The sequence below is a fragment of the Astatotilapia calliptera genome, chromosome 3 (assembly GCF_900246225.1).
Source record: "Astatotilapia calliptera chromosome 3, fAstCal1.2, whole genome shotgun sequence".
Classification (NCBI taxonomy): Eukaryota; Metazoa; Chordata; class Actinopteri; order Cichliformes; family Cichlidae; genus Astatotilapia; species Astatotilapia calliptera.
Window position 1 is genome coordinate 33950376 of NC_039304.1, and position 19148 is coordinate 33969523.

At 40.7% G+C, this 19148-nt stretch overlaps 1 protein-coding gene across 5 annotated transcripts in view; it reads right to left on the reverse strand.

Annotated features, from left to right (window-relative positions):
• The window catches only part of LOC113019373 (MAGUK p55 subfamily member 3-like), a 28180-nt gene that overhangs the window by 723 nt on the left and 8309 nt on the right, over nt 1–19148 (reverse strand). The window contains exons 2-19 of one of the 5 annotated variants that reach the window (XM_026163043.1): nt 13382–13543; nt 12968–13086; nt 12034–12111; nt 11858–11938; nt 11274–11411; nt 9748–9829; nt 9248–9333; nt 9079–9153; nt 8183–8379; nt 8017–8081; nt 7515–7532; nt 7188–7229; nt 5386–5451; nt 5006–5164; nt 3868–3948; nt 1405–1498; nt 1167–1275; nt 479–598 (exon numbers count right to left, since the gene is read on the reverse strand). In XM_026163043.1, coding sequence (XP_026018828.1) covers nt 479–598; nt 1167–1275; nt 1405–1498; nt 3868–3948; nt 5006–5164; nt 5386–5451; nt 7188–7229; nt 7515–7532; nt 8017–8081; nt 8183–8379; nt 9079–9153; nt 9248–9333; nt 9748–9829; nt 11274–11411; nt 11858–11938; nt 12034–12111; nt 12968–13086; nt 13382–13418 — 1647 coding nt within the window. In that variant the 5' untranslated portion in view covers nt 13419–13543. Of the gene's footprint in view, nt 1–478; nt 599–1166; nt 1276–1404; nt 1499–3867; nt 3949–5005; nt 5165–5385; nt 5458–7187; nt 7230–7514; nt 7533–8016; nt 8082–8182; nt 8380–9078; nt 9154–9247; nt 9334–9747; nt 9830–11273; nt 11412–11496; nt 11939–12033; nt 12112–12967; nt 13087–13381; nt 13544–19148 lie in introns of those variants that run through there. The other 4 variants (XM_026163042.1, XM_026163044.1, XM_026163045.1 and 1 more) reach the window with 4 other exon arrangements.

Genomic DNA, 19148 nt, shown 5'->3' on the forward strand with positions numbered 1-19148 from the left:
AGAGAACAGCCGAAGTTAAACTAATGACCATATGGAATTTCTCTATTCTTACTCAGTACCTCAGAGCTGACATGCAGATATTGTCAAAATGTGACTTTTTGAATGTGGCACGATTTTTGGTACCAGCATACCATACTATGACACAGCTCATTCACTTCACTGTATTCAAATGACCTTCACAGACACCAACATATTTGGCTGTGTGTTTGTACAACTAAGTAACTTTAACTTTTTAAGCAGTTTATATTAAACATAAAATACTCACACACTGAGTTTAAATGCATGCCATGTGAAGAAAAGCTTTATTTACTGAGGTTCAATCAGCCTTTTGATATGGTTCCTTTCTCAACAAAACAAACAATGCAAGATTACCTTAACCTGAACTAAGCCTTTTTAAGCTTCATTTATATTCCACCATCAATTAATAAGCCCAGAAAGTGTACTGCACGTCTGGCAGGTTTGATGTGGGATCACTCACCGTGACCGCTACGCTGAGTGAGGAAGAGGAGCCAAACTGCTTTCCCTGACCATCACCGATGCGAGGCCTTACAAAGATGACATATGGTTTGAACTCAGCGGTGCGGAGAGTCTTCAATGCCTGAATGTGATAAGACCAATCAGCCATTTACAAACTCCCATATAAAAATCCCACAGAGCTTTTTCTATGGTGAGAAGATATACTGCACAAACAGAAGACCATATAAAGTCAAATCAATGTCTAAGTATAAAAGACTGCACAATTATCAGAGAGGATATTCTTTTTGAAGCAAATAGAAACAGCCTGTGAGCCACTAAAAATGTTAAAATAAACATATTTTTGATGATTTATTATTGGTTTTATGTTGGCAGACAGTTGCACAAAATAAGGTGAAAAGTCAGTTTGCCTGATATGCATTTCTATCTCCTGTATAGGCTCCGGAAAGCTTCACAGGTCTGGACGCAGGCAACAGATCAATCCAATTTCATTTGAAAATACCATAATATGAAATGTATTCCAATATTGCACATACTACACATGTATATGGCACGATGTGGCCAATATGCAACCTGCTGTCTTTACTTCTTTTAAAGAAGAAGGCACTTTTACATTGACACAGGAAATTCGATTTAAATGAGAAGTGTATTTGGTTAGCAGCGCCGCCTACCATATTTTTAAAAACACTTACCTCTGGCTGCACATCCACCAGACAGACCTTGTTCTGATCCAAAACTCTGTGAATGGAGTCCAAACTGGTGCCATAGAGATTCTCTTTATACTCGCCGTACTCAATAAACCTGCAGAAACACATCATCACCACTAACAAGTTAATTAAATTAACTAAAATGCTGAAACGCTTCAATTAACCCTTTTGTGTTCTAAAATTGTTTTGCACTTCATCAGAAAACATTGTTCCCAGCACTCACTTGCCATTCTGGATGTCTGCCTCAAAAGCAGCTTTACTGATGAAGTGGTACTCCACTCCTTCTCTCTCATGACTCTTCCTGGCTCGAGTGGTGTCTTCAGGGCGCCGTTGGTCAGCAGAAAGCGCAAGTTGGAAAATAAGACACAAGATACTGGATGCTTGTATGTTTCTGGATATCTCATTAAGCTCGATACTGATTACATTAAAAAGCAGTGCGTTTACTGTAAAATCAACTTGCAAAGAGATACTTGTCTCAGTCGGTACCAATCCTATTTTTTATGTTTTGCCAGTGAGTTATTAAAAGGTGAACATCTTTCCAACTACACCAAAGTCTGCAACTCCCTGTCACAGACATCAACAAGCTCCATGTACAGTGGGGCAAAAAAGTATTTAGTCAGCCACTGATTGTGCAAGTTCCCCCACCTAAAATGATGACAGAGGTCAGTAATTTGCACCAGAGGTACACTTCAACTGTGAGAGACAGAATGTGAAAAAAAAAATCCATGAATCCACATGGTAGGATTTGTAAAGAATTTTTTCGTAAATCAGGGTGGAAAATAAGTATTTGGTCAATAACAAAAATACAACTCAATACTTTGTAACATAACCTTTGTTGGCAATAACAGAGGTCAAACATTTACTATAGGTCTTTACCAGGTTTGCACACACAGTAGCTGGTATTTTGGCCCATTCCTCCATGCAGATCTTCTCGAGAGCAGTGATGTTTTGGGGCTGTCGCCGAGCAACACGGACTTTCAACTCCCGCCACAGATTTTCTATGGGGTTGAGGTCTGGAGACTGGCTAGGCCACTCCAGGACTTTCAAATGCTTCTTACGGAGCCACTCCTTTGTTGCCCGGGCGGTGTGTTTTGGATCATTGTCATGTTGGAAGACCCAGCCTCGTTTCATCTTCAAAGTTCTCACTGATGGAAGGAGGTTTTGGCTCAAAATCTCACGATACATGGCCCCATTCATTCTGTCCTTAACACGGATCAGTCGTCCTGTCCCCTTGGCAGAAAAACAGCCCCATAGCATGATGTTTCCACCCCCATGCTTCACAGTAGGTATGGTGTTCTTGGGATGCAACTCAGTATTCTTCTTCCTCCAAACACGACGAGTTGAGTTTATACCAAAAAGTTCTACTTTGGTTTCATCTGACCACATGACATTCTCCCAATCCTCTGCTGTATCATCCATGTGCTCTCTGGCAAACTTCAGACGGGCCTGGACATGCACTGGCTTCAGCAGCGGAACACGTCTGGCACTGCGGGATTTGATTCCCTGCCGTTGTAGTGTGTTACTGATGGTGACCTTTGTTACTTTGGTCCCAGCTCTCTGCAGGTCATTCACCAGGTCCCCCCGTGTGGTTCTGGGATCTTTGCTCACCGTTCTCATGATCATTTTGACCCCACGGGATGAGATCTTGCGTGGAGCCCCAGATGGAGGGAGATTATCAGTGGTCTTGTATGTCTTCCATTTTCTGATGATTGCTCCCACAGTTGATTTTTTCACACCAAGCTGCTTGCCTATTGTAGATTCACTCTTCCCAGTCTGGTGCAGGTCTACAATACTTTTCCTGGTGTCCTTCGAAAGCTCTTTGGTCTTGGCCATGGCGGAGTTTGGAGTCTGACTGTTTGAGGCTGTGGACAGGTGTCTTTTATACAGATGATGAGTTCAAACAGGTACCATTCATACAGGTAACGAGTGGGGGACAGAAAAGCTTCTTACAGAAGACGTTACAGGTCTGTGAGAGCCAGAGATTTTCCTTGTTTGAGGTGACCAAATACTTATTTTCCACCCTAATTTACGAATAAATTCTTTACAAATCCTACCATGTGAATTCATGGATTTTTTTTTCACATTCTGTCTCTCACAGTTGAAGTGTACCTCTGGTGCAAATTACTGACCTCTGTCATCATTTTAAGTGGGGGAACTTGCACAATCGGTGGCTGACTAAATACTTTTTTGCCCCACTGTATGACTCGTTTATTTTGGCGTGTTTTAAAGTCTCTCGTACTGAATCGTCACAGTAGTTAAACTGGGGAAAACAGCAGCTATGATGGTGACGTTAAATGATTCACCGTCTCACAGTCTGCCTGTGCAGAGATTAGATGCACACACCTCCCTTGAATTAGGCAGTGGGTTGCTAGGTTGGTGCGACAGACGGGTTTGGAAGCATTGAAGGAACAGCTGTTGTGAAATGGCGTCATAACTAACAAAACTGAATTGGAATGGTATGTGGTGTGTGGATTGTTTGTTTAATAATCTGGAAACTCGTGTAATATTTTGAGGGTCACGCAAATTATGGGAGTTTCCTGAGAGAAATGTAAAGGTTGAGTGCGTTTGCAGGTACGAAGTGCCAAAGAACAAAGTGCCTTATACTCACTCGAAAGCTCTTTTACTTCACTCTTATGAATTCAGTGCAAACACTTACAGTCAATTAGAAAAGATAAACAACACTTACGAGGCACAGCCAAACCGTACCGCCGCAGATTCTCAGCAATCACCTTCTGTTTGAGCTCAGCGATCCGTGCTCCAAGTGAACCTATGACCATACAAACAGCATAGCTAGTTTATATAAGATGATCATGAACTTGGAACATGTGTGTATAGATCTGGCCAAAAGTTCACTCATTGTGGGCATGAATAACATGGTAGTTTGGAGTTTTTAATGATTTCTTTGAACTGTTCTTTTTCCAGGATGAAATGATTGTACAGCATACATCTGTAATCTCTTAAAGAAAATCCCAAGAAGTTTGTGCACAAGTTTGAATCTTTTTGGATTTTCTCACAGGGCAAAATTTATACATTGATATACACACTAATATTTGGATTTTTAAATTTGAAAGGCTAAAGTTGATTTAAATTGGCTGGTTTTGAGCGTACTTTCAATGGGGTTAAGGTCGTGTTTTTTTCGACGGCCGGTTCACAATCATATTAGCCTGCTTTATCCATTCCAAAACATCCAGTTGTGCCCAAGTTTCAGTTGTCTAGCTGTTTTTCTGATTCTAATTCGAAGGTAGTCTTCCTCCACGATTCCATACGCTTTGTGTAACGTACCAACATTACAAACAAACAGCCCCAGAGCATGATGCTACCTCCACCAGTGTTCTCAGGTTTGAAAACCTCAGCATTACTTGTCCAAACATACCAACGGTCATTACTGCCATAAAGCTCAATATTGGTCTCATCTAACCATGAAACTCTTGTCCATAAGGCATTTGCTTTATCCATAAAGTCCACAAAGAGTTTGATGAAGTCAATTTTGGAACAGAGGCTTCGTCCTTGGTCGGCGCTCTCAGTTCATAGTGATGTAAAACTCACTCCATTGTGACGCTGCTATTCCAGCAGTTTCCACTTCATGACAGGTTTGACTCCTGGTGGTTCCTGAACATCCTAAAGAATTTTGAGGATGACTTCACCGTGTCAAGTTAAAATACTATTTTAACATTGTAAACACAGATTTGAGTTTATGCACATATAGAACAGTTAAATTAAAATCCCAAAAGTACCATGACATTCATAACCTGTGATGCCTGTATCTGAATTTCTCATCACAACTGTAGTTTCATCGCTGTTAAAATTCACTCCAATTGACGAACCTATGAGTGTTATAAGGCGAGGTCTCTCTCCAGGACGTGGAAAATATTGTGCGACTTCCTCGTAAATCAGGAACTCTGTGTGATTGGCGTCAGGAGTGTGCGCTTCACCAGGAGAACCCTGGCGATCTTTCCTGTAGCGGAAACTTCTGCGTAGGCTAGCTGTTAGAGACATGAAGGTAGCCTTAGGGTACATATGCTACTGCACTGATCCACACTTATACAAATCCAATAAATACACCAAAATCCTGCCCATGTATTGCAGATCGCTCTGCCACTTTGATATTAAGAAACAGGTTTGAGGTAGCTGAAAATCGCATGTCAAAACAGTATCACACAAGACACACACAGTGGACAACAACATTAGATATCAGTAAGAGTACCTGAGTAAAAATCCCATGAGAAAGCATGGCCACAGAAGGCAGGGGCTGCCTTACTCTTGGGAGAAACTACAACTTATATTAGACCATTGAGTAAAGCAACTTAAGTTTTATTTTATTATTTCTTTTCAAACAGAATAAAACGATCAGAAGCCATGCATGCTGTGTCTAACTTCTTAAAGCACAGGGTAATCACTGTCAGCATGACGCATGATGACGGGCCATTTGCAGCACATTGAGATGGCATGAGGCGCCACACGAACACTGAGAAGCTCGATGGCTGTAGCACACAGGGCAAAAAGCCTGCCAGTCTAATCATACCCTGACAGGCTATATTTATATTAAAATTTGTTTGTTTTTACAGAGGAAAAAAAAATCTAAGCTCATGGTGGCACTACAGAAACTTGAGTTCCTAAAGTTGTTTACATCCTATCCTAAGCGGAACATGGGGATGTGCAGTAAACCCGATGGCAATCCATCAGGAAGTTGCTGAGGTGTTTCATTTAAAAACCACAAAAAATGGTTATAGTACTGGGTGACCAGGTTTCCCCATTCATGTGTTACTGCTCATCAATCATTTTCTTCTCTGGCTCCAATTTCCAAAAGTCAACACTGCCCAAGTGCAGTTTCACATGTCACTGTATTACCATCAATGCCACACTCAATGAGAAACTCACTTCAGTTATTGGCACAATATGATGGAAAAGACCACGAAAAAACAAAAAACACATAAAAACTGCGTAACTACAACTACAATTACACTACAGTGATATGAGAGACTGAAACACTGAGCTTTTATGCAGTTTCTGGTTACTGTTCAGTTCTGCACAGACAAGAATATGATGTTAAGTACCACAGTACAAGTGAGAATCAGTAGAAATGTTTGCTCAAAAAAAATGCTGATCCCTGCTGATAATCAAAGAAAAGTTGGGTAGTTTTAGTTCATTAGGTGAACTAAAAAGGATCAATTAGAAAAGTGGAATAAACAACTTTAAGACTCCACTATTGGACCATAAAAATGATATTCTTTATGGTGAAACAAAGTTTTTAAATAGGACTCAATGCAATCTGTGAAAAAAACTAAATACACCCCATAATTCAGTACATCGACTCTTCTTTTTCAGCCATTCTGCTGTAGTTTTGCTGCTGGACTTCAGTGTCCTGTTGTGTGACCAAATTTGTGCCAAGCTTTCGCTGCTGGACAGACAGCCTCACATTTGACTCTGGAATACACACGGAGGAGTTTATGGTCGACTCAATGACTGCAATGAGTTTGATACATGAACATTTTACACTACCTCTCAGCATTAGTATCCCATATTATCTCATAAAAAACATACCCTTTTGCCCCATGTTTAGTTTGTTGGAAACTGGTCACCCTAGTTGCCACTACAGGAATGTCTAAATGAAATCACACTACATTAAGGCAGCTGTAGAGATAATTCAGCTCTAGCGGACAGATGGGTGTGGACATGGTTTAGGGGAGGAAGGAAAAAAAAAAGAAAAAAAAAAAAGAAGGTCAAAATGGTGTGAACAAACACCCACTGAAGCACAGTCACATCCTGGAAGCCTGGCCAACCTACTGGTGAGAATTTCTTGTGTAGTGGTCACACACGTGGACTGTTTTCTGTTTGACGGTTATCTGGCCTAACCCTCAATAATCAATGAAGCAACCAAAGAAATCCAGTCTCACACAATCTGAGGAATAATATACACACTCGAAAAGAAAAAGCTTAGCACACAGACTGAGCGAAAGATGTGATGTTGCAGTGATTAACATAAACTCACTGATTGTGCTTGCTCACCTATGTCCTTTCCATTCACAGCACTCTTATTGTCACAGTCTTCTGTTGGATGGCAATCGGGAAGAGAAGACAGGGTAAGAGGAGGGAGGAGGTGTTGGGGGTACTTTAACGTGAGAACACAGCAGGTTAGGAGAGGATTTGTGGCAGTTAAAGAAACTGTAAAGGCAAAACATGACACAGTGTGGATGGGGAGGAGGAAAGTGACCAAAATTTGTGTTTCAGATGGGTCGATGAGAATTTCATACAGAAATTCAGGCAAGAAAAACATGGAGCCAGTCCAAACTGGGGATGAGAGATGGTTGCTAAAATGAGGGGTTTTCTACGTACCTCTATCGGCCCGTTCATCTGAAGTTAGCAAAGCAAGGAATAATACACAGTATCACTGTAGAGTGTGACATAGACTATTCAGCGACCCCTAGTGTACATTCAGCTCTCTCAAATTCACAATGCAGTCTCATAACTGTCACTGTATCCATGCTTGGAGATCCTCAACCATCTTCTTTCTCTACTGGAAAGACTTTAATTTTTTTTTTTTTAAATTAAGAATAACTGGATAATCAGATTTTTAAAGGAGAGAAACCATTTTACTACTGCATCTTTTTGATGAAAGAAAAGGACTTGCATCATTTCATCTTTTAAATTGGATTTAGGAAATTAAAGTGATGGATTATGCATTTCCCCCCCTCAGAGATTAATCTTTGATCCCCTCCTTCTCTTTATAATCTCTCTTTTAGGACCTCCTTGGATAGATTAGACCCACAACAGAAGATGTGTGTTGAGATCTAAGAGTCTAAAACATTTGCGCTTGTATATAGTAAGTAATGCTTACATGTGGGAGCTTTTGGGGAAATGGGAGCAGATACGGAACCCATTTTCATCCTGTATCTCAGTCGCCTGGGAAGAAAAACAAACATTTTCAAAAATGTATTACTGATTTAAAAAAAAAAAAAAAGGCAGCTTTTTAACATCTGATACACAGACTTGATGCAAGCTACCTCTCCTGAAACTGCACTGAAGGGATGAGGGCAGCACGCAGGTTACAGTCGCCCACCCTCTTGGCCTGCCACCAGGTGGGGTCTTCCTGGCTAACAACCTGAAGAACGTCACCCCGTTTAAAGGGGAGTCCTGCCTCTTGGCACGGGGTTGCTTTGTCCTCAAAAGGTGTGTAATCAAATAAAGCTCGGATGTAGACCTTTAAAAAGAAGGAGGAATATTCTGTTAAAAAACTTTATCATCTCTGTATTTATTTAACTTTATTCATTATATACAGAAAAGTGTAAGATACTTTGGTGAATACACATATAGCGCTGTGCAAAAGTCTTGAGCCACTTGTCAGTGTGTCTACACCTAACAGACGACTAAGCCAATAACAATTTTAAACTGTATCTTTAGACACTTTGTTACTATCAGCCTGACACAGATCCAAGATCCAGCTGAGATCTGACACAGGCTGAGGCAACAACTGGTCGCTGAAGCCTCATCAGGCTTTTATTCCAAGGAAAGAAAGCTGAAAATGGACTGGAGAAAAAGAAAATCTGTGGCAACAGGTCATATGGAGTAATGAACCCTAATTACATTTTTGATTCCAATCGTTATCAGTTTGCACAAAAGAGACCAGGAGAGATACAACAGTGAGTGGAGGCTCTGTCATGGTTTGGGGTATTTATTTTATTTTTTAAATGAGGGGTGGATCATGACATTTATTTATTTATTTTTCCACAGTTCTGTAATTCTGCAAGTTGCACAATCAAACATTTGCTCATACGCAACACTAAAGGGCAAGGTAAAGAAAAGTAAAGTGGATACATGTGAATAAACCTTGATGAAGGGCTGAGTGGTTGTGACCGTCCATAAGAAAAGCCTGCGTACTCACGCAGCAAGCATTCCTAACCTTGCTTTCTTTCATTTTATCGTCATCTGCAACAGCTGGGATGATTTTCAGTGTGATGGAGCCTTGTGATTGGGACTAAAAAAAAACAACAACAACAGAGCACCACAATGATCGGCTGCCAGCTACAAGAATCATAGTATCTGAACTAGTCCAATTCCACATTTATTACCAGTATCTGACTAATTTCATCTGGCCTTTTGTGGGTTATCAGGTTTCCGTTGACCTCTCGAAGCTCATCCCCTACATGCACCAGACCTGGAAACACAAGCACAGCACGCAGGGGGAATACAGCTAAAGAAATGCCCAATTCTTAGAATACAAACCTGAAATGTGAACAAAAGACGATTTTGTGTTGCCAGTATGTCGATAACATTACTATGGCAACATCCAGACGCAAACCTAGTTTATATTCTCAAAATATGCAATCTCGTGGCACTAATCTCATGGATTTGATTTCTGTTACAGTTCACAGGGTTACGCAATGTAATCTACTGACATCTCTCTCAGTATATCAGTAGTGCTAAGAAGGTCCCACTGGGTAGCGTTAGCATCCACGGTAATAGAGATATTATAATACAATAGTGCTGTTCCATTACGCATTTGATTTTCCACATAAAAAATATCTGGCATTTAAAGTTCAGTAGAAATGTTTTGCAAACTCAGTCTCACCACTCCGGTCAGCTGCGCCTCCCCTCATGATTCGGGCCACAATTACAGCTCCTGTTGCTTCATCTCTCCGAATAGTCGCTCCCTGTTTATACAAGCATGCACATTAATAAATAAGATGTATTCATAGCAAATCTCATCCCAAAGTCACTAAGCTGGCCTAATCCTCCGACTGGAGGAAGAGGCTCCCAATTTGCAGCTAGTTGTAATTGGAAAGATCAATAACTGACTGAAGCTAAATGTCAAAATGGTACGTGAATGAAGAGTCTGATACCCCATCATCAATATTGCCTACTTGTTTGTGCTTCTACTTAAAGTTCATGCAATTTAATGACATTTAAATGCTGTAATTACAGGTTTTCTAATTGCTGCATCAAGCAAAAAATTTGCAGCCCACTTTAGCTTCAATCACTGTTTGCTACTCTGGGTTACATTTTTAGCTTTAAGTAAATCATGTGTTAGTTTGACACTTTAGAAAATGTGATGTACTTATTTCCTTTCCTACTGAGAGCTGGATGAAGATATAAACACTAATCTCATGTCTGTGTACTCACAGCATGAAGGTGCAGTCAGCAGACAGTTAGCTTAGCTTAACAGTCTTAAATCTGGAAACAGCCAAGCTAACAGTTCCTCCCCTATGGACCAAGTGGTCTGTGAGGCTTTGACAAAACTTCTGAAGGTTATATTTTACACTCAGCCAAAGTCTAATCTACAGCTAGCTGCTTGTTGATATAAAAAGTAGGATCGCATTAGCCGTATATATTTTTTCTGTGGATTTCGTAGACACTCATTCATACTTCAGATTTATCCAAGACTGTTCATTGAAGTTCATTAAAGTAAAATTCTTGAGGACAGGATGAGGTTTTCAAGTTGTACAGTGTAACATTCTTGCATTTACGTAGCACTTTGTTCTTCTTACCGACAAATCAAAGTATTAGTAAGTTATACAACTTATATAAGAGACAGCTGTTGGTTTAATACCCCACTACAACAACTTCCTTAAAAATAATCTGCTTTGATGATTTTTTTTCTGCTATACTGCAGAGCGTCATTTGCAGCACATCGCCCTCTTTTACCAACGTTTGAAAACCTCTGGACGGAGAAGGAGGCAACCAGTTTAAGAGTCAATAAATATCTGAAAATGACCCGGCTCTGTAATGTCTTCTACAGCCTCCTGTACACAGGTTCTAACTTGTGAATGAAGCAGTGGGTGCCGGCAGGTTGGGGTTGATCTTTTCCACATACGAGTATGACTGCTCCTCTTTATCGATGCCCTTAATAAAGTTGTTTCAAACTCCAATTGAACAGGTTCAAATAAAGATGTTGATTTCACCTTCATAGGAAAATCTAATATCAATCATCAGCACATATTTGATACTCAGTAGGAATATTTCTTTGCTTTTTTGTGCGCGTTTCTTATAATCTGATTTACTGAATCTGTTTCATTTCTCTTTTATTTCATTAGCAGTAGTTTTCAAAAAGCAGGTACTAGTTTAATGAAAAGCCAAACTGCACCCTTAGACACTTACCAGTGGCTCCTTGTTCTTCACCAGCCGAACGATCTTCACAGATTCTTCCTCCAGGTCATCGTCCAGATCGTCTGGGAGTGGTGGCAGCACAGGGTCAAATTTTTTTTGAGCCACTGTGTCATGAGCCGATAGCACTGCCTGAATCACAAGCCAAGATTTAGGAGCTTGATCAACAGAGATAAAAGGATCCAGAAAAGAAGGTTACAGCACGTAGGAAACATACCCGATTTCTGGGGAAAAGAAAACTGAGGGAATAAAATGAACGTTCTGATTCCACAGCTATCATCAATTCCCAGAATGCTTCCCAGACAGCCAATAACCTGAGCATAATCACTTGAACAGAGTAATTAGGCAGTCTTGTGTGTGTCTAGGGGATGGGGAAGGGGTGCAGACAGCTCTGACGGTGGTGTTATGTAATAAATGTGGAAAAATCAGAGGTGTGCAGGGCAAAAATACTGTGAAGCAGCATTATTAAAGAGATCAAACCTCAGAAGGAAAGAGAGCAAGGGAGAGGTATGGTCTAGCATTTAACAGCTTCTTTACGCAGGCTGAAAAAGGCTGAGTGTGTGTGTGAGCGTGTACACCTTGAGATGAGGAGTGCTCAAGAGGAGCAACAGTTCTTGCTCATCATCCTCCAGTGGCCCATTCTGAAGCTCTTCTGCTAGCTGGTGATTGAAATCAGAAAATTACTGCTTTAAGTATTTCAAAGTATTCTTCTAGTCACCAGAGAAAATATATATTCACTTCTAATTGCACTTACATCCTCTGCCAAACAGGAGGCACTGTGCAGGACTGGAGTGGGGCTGTGTTTCTCATACTGCTTCAGTTTTTCATGGATCTGGATGTAAAGCAAGAAGCAACAAAACCACAAATGCAGATCATTAATTTTTAATGAAAAACAACAACAACAACAACAACAACAACAAAAACAACAACAACAAAAAAAACCATCATATATGATGTGTACCGTTTTATAACCAGCCACTATGTTAGGTAAAGTTGTTCAACTGTTTGTTAACACAAATATCCAATCAGCCAATCACATAGCAGCAGCTCAATGCAGACATGTAGACAAGGTCAAGACAACCCGCTCAGGTCCAAACTGAGCATCACATCGAGAAGGAAATGCGATTTAAGTGACTTTGAACAGGGCATGATTGTTTGTGTCAGACAGGCTGGTCTGAGTATTTCTACTGATCTACCGGGATTTTCCCACACAACCATCTCTAGGGTTTACAGGGAATAGTCAGAAAAAGAGAAAATATCCACTGAGAGGCAGTTCACTGGGTGAAAATGACTTGTTGATGTCAGAGGAGAAGAATCAAACTGCTTCAAGCTGACAGGAAGGAAAAAGTAAGTCACGCAACCACTCATTTAATGGTTCGGTTTTTATATAGCTCTCTTCTGACTATACTTGAGCACTCAAAGTGCTTTACACAACATGTCTGATTCACCTATTCACACACTTTCAGAGTTTTTTTCTGTGCTTTGTGTCCAACATCCAATTGTAGATGGACGGTTTTGGAACAACTCATGGTTCAGCGGTGACCCATGAGTAGATGTCATCTACACCGTAGCAATTAAACTTAATGTGCATGTACAGTAATCCAGCATGTGTGAAAAAAAATAAAATAAAATAAAATGTCTGAATTACAAATACAGTAGTCACTTCTACTCTGATGTATCCACTATACCTTCATGAGGTATCCAATGCTTTTCTCGCTGAAGACATCTTTGAGGAAGACCAGGTCTTCTTTGTGGTTGGCATCAGGGTGAAGCTGAGACGTGAGCAGAGCCAGGATCTCATGCAGCCCTTGAGTATTTAAAAAAAAAGAAAAAGAAATCATGCTGTATATTTATGACTGAGTCAAAGAACAATTTCTATCTAGAAATACATCGTACATAATAACCACCTTCATCAACAAAGAGACTGTATGGATTCTCTCTTTAGCTCACCGATGTTTATAATAATATGCTTTTCCATATCACCGCCCTTTCAAATTCCAACAGTTTATCCACATTAATGTAATAATGCTTTATTCCAGCACATAATTTATTCATAACTACATAAAAAGCTTCAGACCATGAACGAGCCTGAGCACATATACCTGTGCTTGCAGATACGATGGGCATGGCTTCAATCATTCAGAGGCGGCAGGAGGCTGCGGAGAGGTTGGAGGGGGAGAGAGGAAACAGTTCTCTCAAATAATTCCCTCTTCTGTTTTGTTTTGTTCCTCACATGAGGCCGAGACAGAATCACAGAGAACAACCTGGGATGAAAACAAAGAACACAACATACGGCCATATCAGTGAGGACGCCTCAGAGCGCCATTAAGAAACCCAGGACTCATTGTGAGATTTGTCTCTGTGCACTGCAACTTCATGTACTATTTCTGCATCCAGCACCTGATATTTGGCAGTCATGTGCATGTGACTAAACGCACTGGTTCTGGATCTTTTACTGTGTTATTATCAGAATGTCATTATTTTTAACTCACTGTAAGATTAAACAAGAGAACAAAAACAAACAGATATGCTTCTTTTAAAAAACGTCCCTGGCAACAAACGTCTGGTTGATTGTGAAGCTTACAGAGAGGACAGCGAACTCCACGCAGCACATAATTGGTCATTTAAAACCAATACCCAAATCTGAATACATTTTTCAAAGGGCAGTCCTGCTTTGACAGTGATGAATGGACCCATTACTGCACTCAAGTTCCAGTATAATTAATATTTGCTCTCATTACCGAGGCATAAAGCATTAATTTCATTTCAAACTGTGCGACTGCTCATTTGAAGAGAAGCAAGGTCAGATAATGATACCAGGCACTTTTGTCCAATAGGATTCTTTACCTTGTCACCATGACAACACTATAGTATCAGTGACTGATAAGCTTTTTGCAGTTAAACAGAGCTGTTTCACATTGAGTAATGAAAGTCTTTAATAATGTTGCATTCAGGTCTTTTGTATATTAGAATACTTTTGTCACAATCATTCATGTGCAATCATCATACATGGCTTCCCTTCTCACTGCCAGATACATTTTTAACCACACTCCTCATTAACTGCCAATGAACACATGTGGCTGAAGTGGTGCAAGCTTCACCTGCAAAACCAGCTATTTTTGGATAATCCTGATCAAGGTTGCAGACTAAACAGAATACGTGTTTAGATGGAGAGCTTCTACTTTATTTGCAGGGCATTCAGAAAATTGTCCTTGGGCTGAATATCCTGGCTGTCACAGGCCAAGAAAGAACACACTCTGGAGGCTGCCAATCTATCAACCAGCCGCACTCACATTCACATCTACAGCCAGTGTGGAATAGTCTAACATGCATGTCTTTGGAATGGGGGATGAAGCTAAAGCACCTCAAGAGAACTCACTCAAACGCTGGCAGAACATGGATGGATTCGAACCCAGGACCCTCTAGTTGTGAGGTGATGGTGCTAACCACGCCACCTGCTGTCCTGGATAAAGTGGAAGAAAATGAATGAAGCCTTATGTTTAAATGTTTAGATTGGTCCTCATTGACTGATTTTGAAGTGTAAGTAAAGAGTTAAGACGAGTTAAGATGTCATTAATGAATCTTGTTTTAGAGAGCCCAGTAGCTTAGATTTGGCCCAATGTTCATCCTCCAACAGGACAGTTACCAACACAGCTGAGAAACTGCAAGCTATGGGCATTCAATTTGAAATAGCATTGCAGATATGACATTCAAGTGCCAGATTTCAGTTGTAATGCATCCCTCTTTTCTCACATTTATCCAGTTCAGGATTGTGGGGTGCTAGAACCTATCCAGGCTGTCATAGTGCACCCTGGACAGACCAATTTATCACAGGACTCTGTAGGAGAGGATGAACTTTTAAGATATAGGCCCAGAGTTGTTATTTTTTATTGTTTTATTCCGAGAAAAAACTCTAACCAAGTCTGATCAAACTGGCTGTTTGTTTCCAACAAGATGCCCAAGTTAAGTTTGACAGTTACTTCACAGGCCAGGTAAATCATAATGTTCAGTAGGTAATAAAAACAGATTTTTAAGATCAAAATTAATACACAGACATATTGGCAGATGTGTTTTTTCCTCTTTCTGACACACAAAACAAACAGATTTCTCTAAAATTTGTTGTGTTTCATCATTTACTCTGCCCAAGCCTGCTCAGATCAGCTGGTTGTTGCCAATAAGGAGGTTGTATAGTGCCCTCTGGTGGACAAACTATGCAATGGCACAGATGACATGACTGAAGGGTGTTTCTCTTTGCTTTTAAATTACTGGCTGTTATAAATACTGGTAATGAATGACCAGAGAGTGGCCATGCAATCCCTAATGCAGCTTGCTGTGAGCACATTCTGCCTTTAGCTTGACCATCAGGGGGATGAATCCTGCTGAGTCAGATGAGGTTACAGACTTGACAGGTAATCCTTTTGAGAGACTTAAAAAACAATAGTTCTGCGAAACAACCATTCCTTTTTAGTTTTTCCACTTCATTCATTTTTCAACCTGCATCCTGACCTTTTTGTTTTTGATGTTTTCCAGGAGTTTGCGGCAGAGAGTCAGGGGGGAAGTCCAGTCATTAATTCTAACAATGAAAGCAGTTTTCATTACCACTGTCATGTTCTAGTTTTCCTTAAAAGGAAAAATAAAAAATCGATTATTTTAGAAAACCAGCCTTTGATACCCAGAAAACTCTCCCTTAATCTAAAAATCAATCTCACCTGACTCACATCCAATCACGAACCCTCGCATTCTTGTCACTTAAAAGGGCAAAAACTGTCGATATAAACCTAATGATGGTCAACCACGACCACGCTGGTAAAACCTTTAATACAAGAAGAAAACTGTATGTCTCTTAATACTGGACTATGCCTTTTCCTCTAGAGCTGTTGGCATCTGTTATTTATTTTAATTAACAGTCCCTATATTAGTGCAGCAGGTGGAGCAGCTATTCCCACAGACCAGCTGCTACATACCTGCTCACCCTCATAACTGCTCCTGGAATTGCTGGCTATGTAGGTGGGAGGCTAAATCTCCCCTCTGAGCTTAGCTCACAGCTGTGGGAGAGACTCATAAAATACCAGGTGAGCAGAGCGCACAGTGTGTATGCAGAGTCTTCACAGTCTCATCCTACACACATTCCTTCATTACCGACAGTGCTGAGAGGCCATGCAGCCGATTGTGTTACAATCAACTCATTCCCATCACATAAACGTATATGAGTAAACCAGCATCTCTATGGAGATGAATAAGGATGTTAGTTAAACAAAGGGCTGTCTTTTTTTAAATCTCTGCACATTTTCTTCACAGCTTGAAAGAATCTCTGCCAGCTCTCCACATGTATAAAAGACATTTCTTTGTTGTATAATGCATATTTTCCCATCTACACTGGACTAAAATTTATTCCAGTCATCCAAAGCAGTGTTTAGAAAAATGTCAACCAAGCACGACACAAACTTTCACCTCTCCGCATCACTTTACACCACAGACCGTACAAGAGACAGAGCCCAAACTTCAAAGTCAACCTTTGGATAAGTCTAAATCTAACTCTGGGTTTTCTGTACTACAAAGGTGGTTCACTTCTTACCACGGTAAATCACCATGGTAACTCATGCACTGAACTCAACCTGCCCTGCAGCAGGTTATGTTTCAGATTAGAGATCAGAGGTGTGAAATCACTGCCTACTGACCAATCGATTCTCCAGAAACAGCGTGACCATCTTGAGAAGATTCCTGAGACCTCTGTCGGAGGATAGGAGGGAATTTTCCAGTAGTGTCTAAAGTCTTCATGTTATCCTGATGAGCAGGATAGGACAGATTCTTGGATGCAACTTTATTCCTTAACCCCCCCTCCTGTCACCAGTAAAACAAACAAAAACATTGTATTATTATATAAACATTAATATATGATCCTGCACCTACCTTATCTATAACATTTAATATAACATTAAATGTCTAAATAGATCCAGTTTAGTTTCAGAGCTCTGATGTGCAGCCGTCATGTTAGAAATCAACAGCAGAACTGCTAAAAACAATTTCACAACAGGATTAATACAGGATCTGAAAAACAGTGCACCTGTTTCTACTTGCTGATCTTCAATTAAATTCACATGTAGACCAAGCCTGTATTTAAATTCTGAGTATATTCTTAAAGAATATACTCATTGCTTGCTCTCAGACTGTTAAACACCAATTAACTTAATAAAATACTCTTATCATCAGATTTCCCTTAATGATTCAGCTGTGATTCTGATACGCCTGTTATTTTCACAGTTAGCTTATCTGGCTTTGCTTGTAGGCTTCAAATAGACTAAAATTCTGTAATACAGCAGGTCTTTTCCAGTCTTGCTGACCAAAGCACTTAAAGGTCGAGCATTCATACAGAGATTTGATTCTAAACTAATGTTCAGTACCTTTTCCTTTCACACACACTGTTTGTCTGGAGCATCTGTGTTGCTTTCAATCTGCGTTATGCGTTTCTTCTTGTGTAAAATCAGCCACTGTGATTGGTTAACTGCTGCCAATGTCTTCCCTTTCACATGAACCTGCTCATAGCTAGAATGAGAAACCCTGCGTTAATTTAGCATGTGGATAAGCAGCTTTGTGTGACCGTTTACATTGGTATAAGTGAATCCAGATAATGGAAAGATACCCTGGCTATGTCGAATGTGCTTTGTGGCATGCGGCCCAGGTCTGAAAAGTAAGCTAATTCAAAGCTCAACTTGCTTTCTTTATGACAGCCAGCAGAACAAAAACTGCCTTTTCTGCTAATAAAGAAGCCTAACGCCACACTTATCTTAATATAAGAAAAAGTAGCATAGTTTCTGTTATTTATTTGCTTTCCTGTTACTTTGATGCAGTATGAATGGAGGAAAAGCTGTACAACTTTAGAAAATACAGTTAAGTCTAAAATTTATGCTCTACTTCACTTCTATTCCACTACTTATTCCAGAAGCTGAAAAACAAGTCGATGACTTTGTGCAACATTAGAAAAACATCATCAGAAGTCTATTGGGCCACATTTAAAACAAAAAGAATCATTTTTTTTAAGGTAGAAGAACACTTCTCCGACTTCAATCCCCAACGTATGTGGAGAGGACTCCAGACCATTACAGACTACAGGACCATCGCACCCTTCCCCACATCCTCTGATGTCTCCTTCCTCAACGAGCTCAACTTTTATGCTTGTTTTGCGCAAGGGAATCCAACAACTGCAACTAAAGCAGAGGGGACTCCGGACCACCAACCACTGACTCTCTCCCTCAACGATGTAGGAGCGGTGCTGAGCAGGATTGATGTCCACAAGGCTGCAGGTCCTGATGGCATCCCCAGGCGTGTTCTCAGAGCGTGTTCTGGGGAGCTTGCAGGAGCGCTGACAGATATATTCAACCTGTCCTTGGTCCACGCTGTAGTACCGGCCTGTTTCAAATCTACCTCCACCTCCGTCCCGATTCCCAAAAACTCCAAACCATCAAGCCTCCATGACTACCACCCAGTAGCCCTCACCCCCATCACTACAAAGTGCTTAAATCGGCTGGTCCTAGCACACTTCAAATCCTGACTCCCCCTCACCCTGGACCCCCACCAATTCGCATACCGTCAAAACAGGAGCACAGGGGATGCAGTCTCCATCGCACTGCACTGTCCTCTCACACCTGGACAATAAAAACACTTACGCCAGGATACCGTTTATAGACTTCAGTTCAGCGTTCAATACAATCCTCCCCTCACAACTCATCAGGAAACTGACAAACCTAGGCATCAGTGGGAACTGATGTGTAAATGGTTACTGGACTTCCTGACCAGCCGGCCCCAACATGTCCAGCTGGATAACCGCTGCTCATCTACCATCACAATTAACACCTTTGTACCACAAGGCTG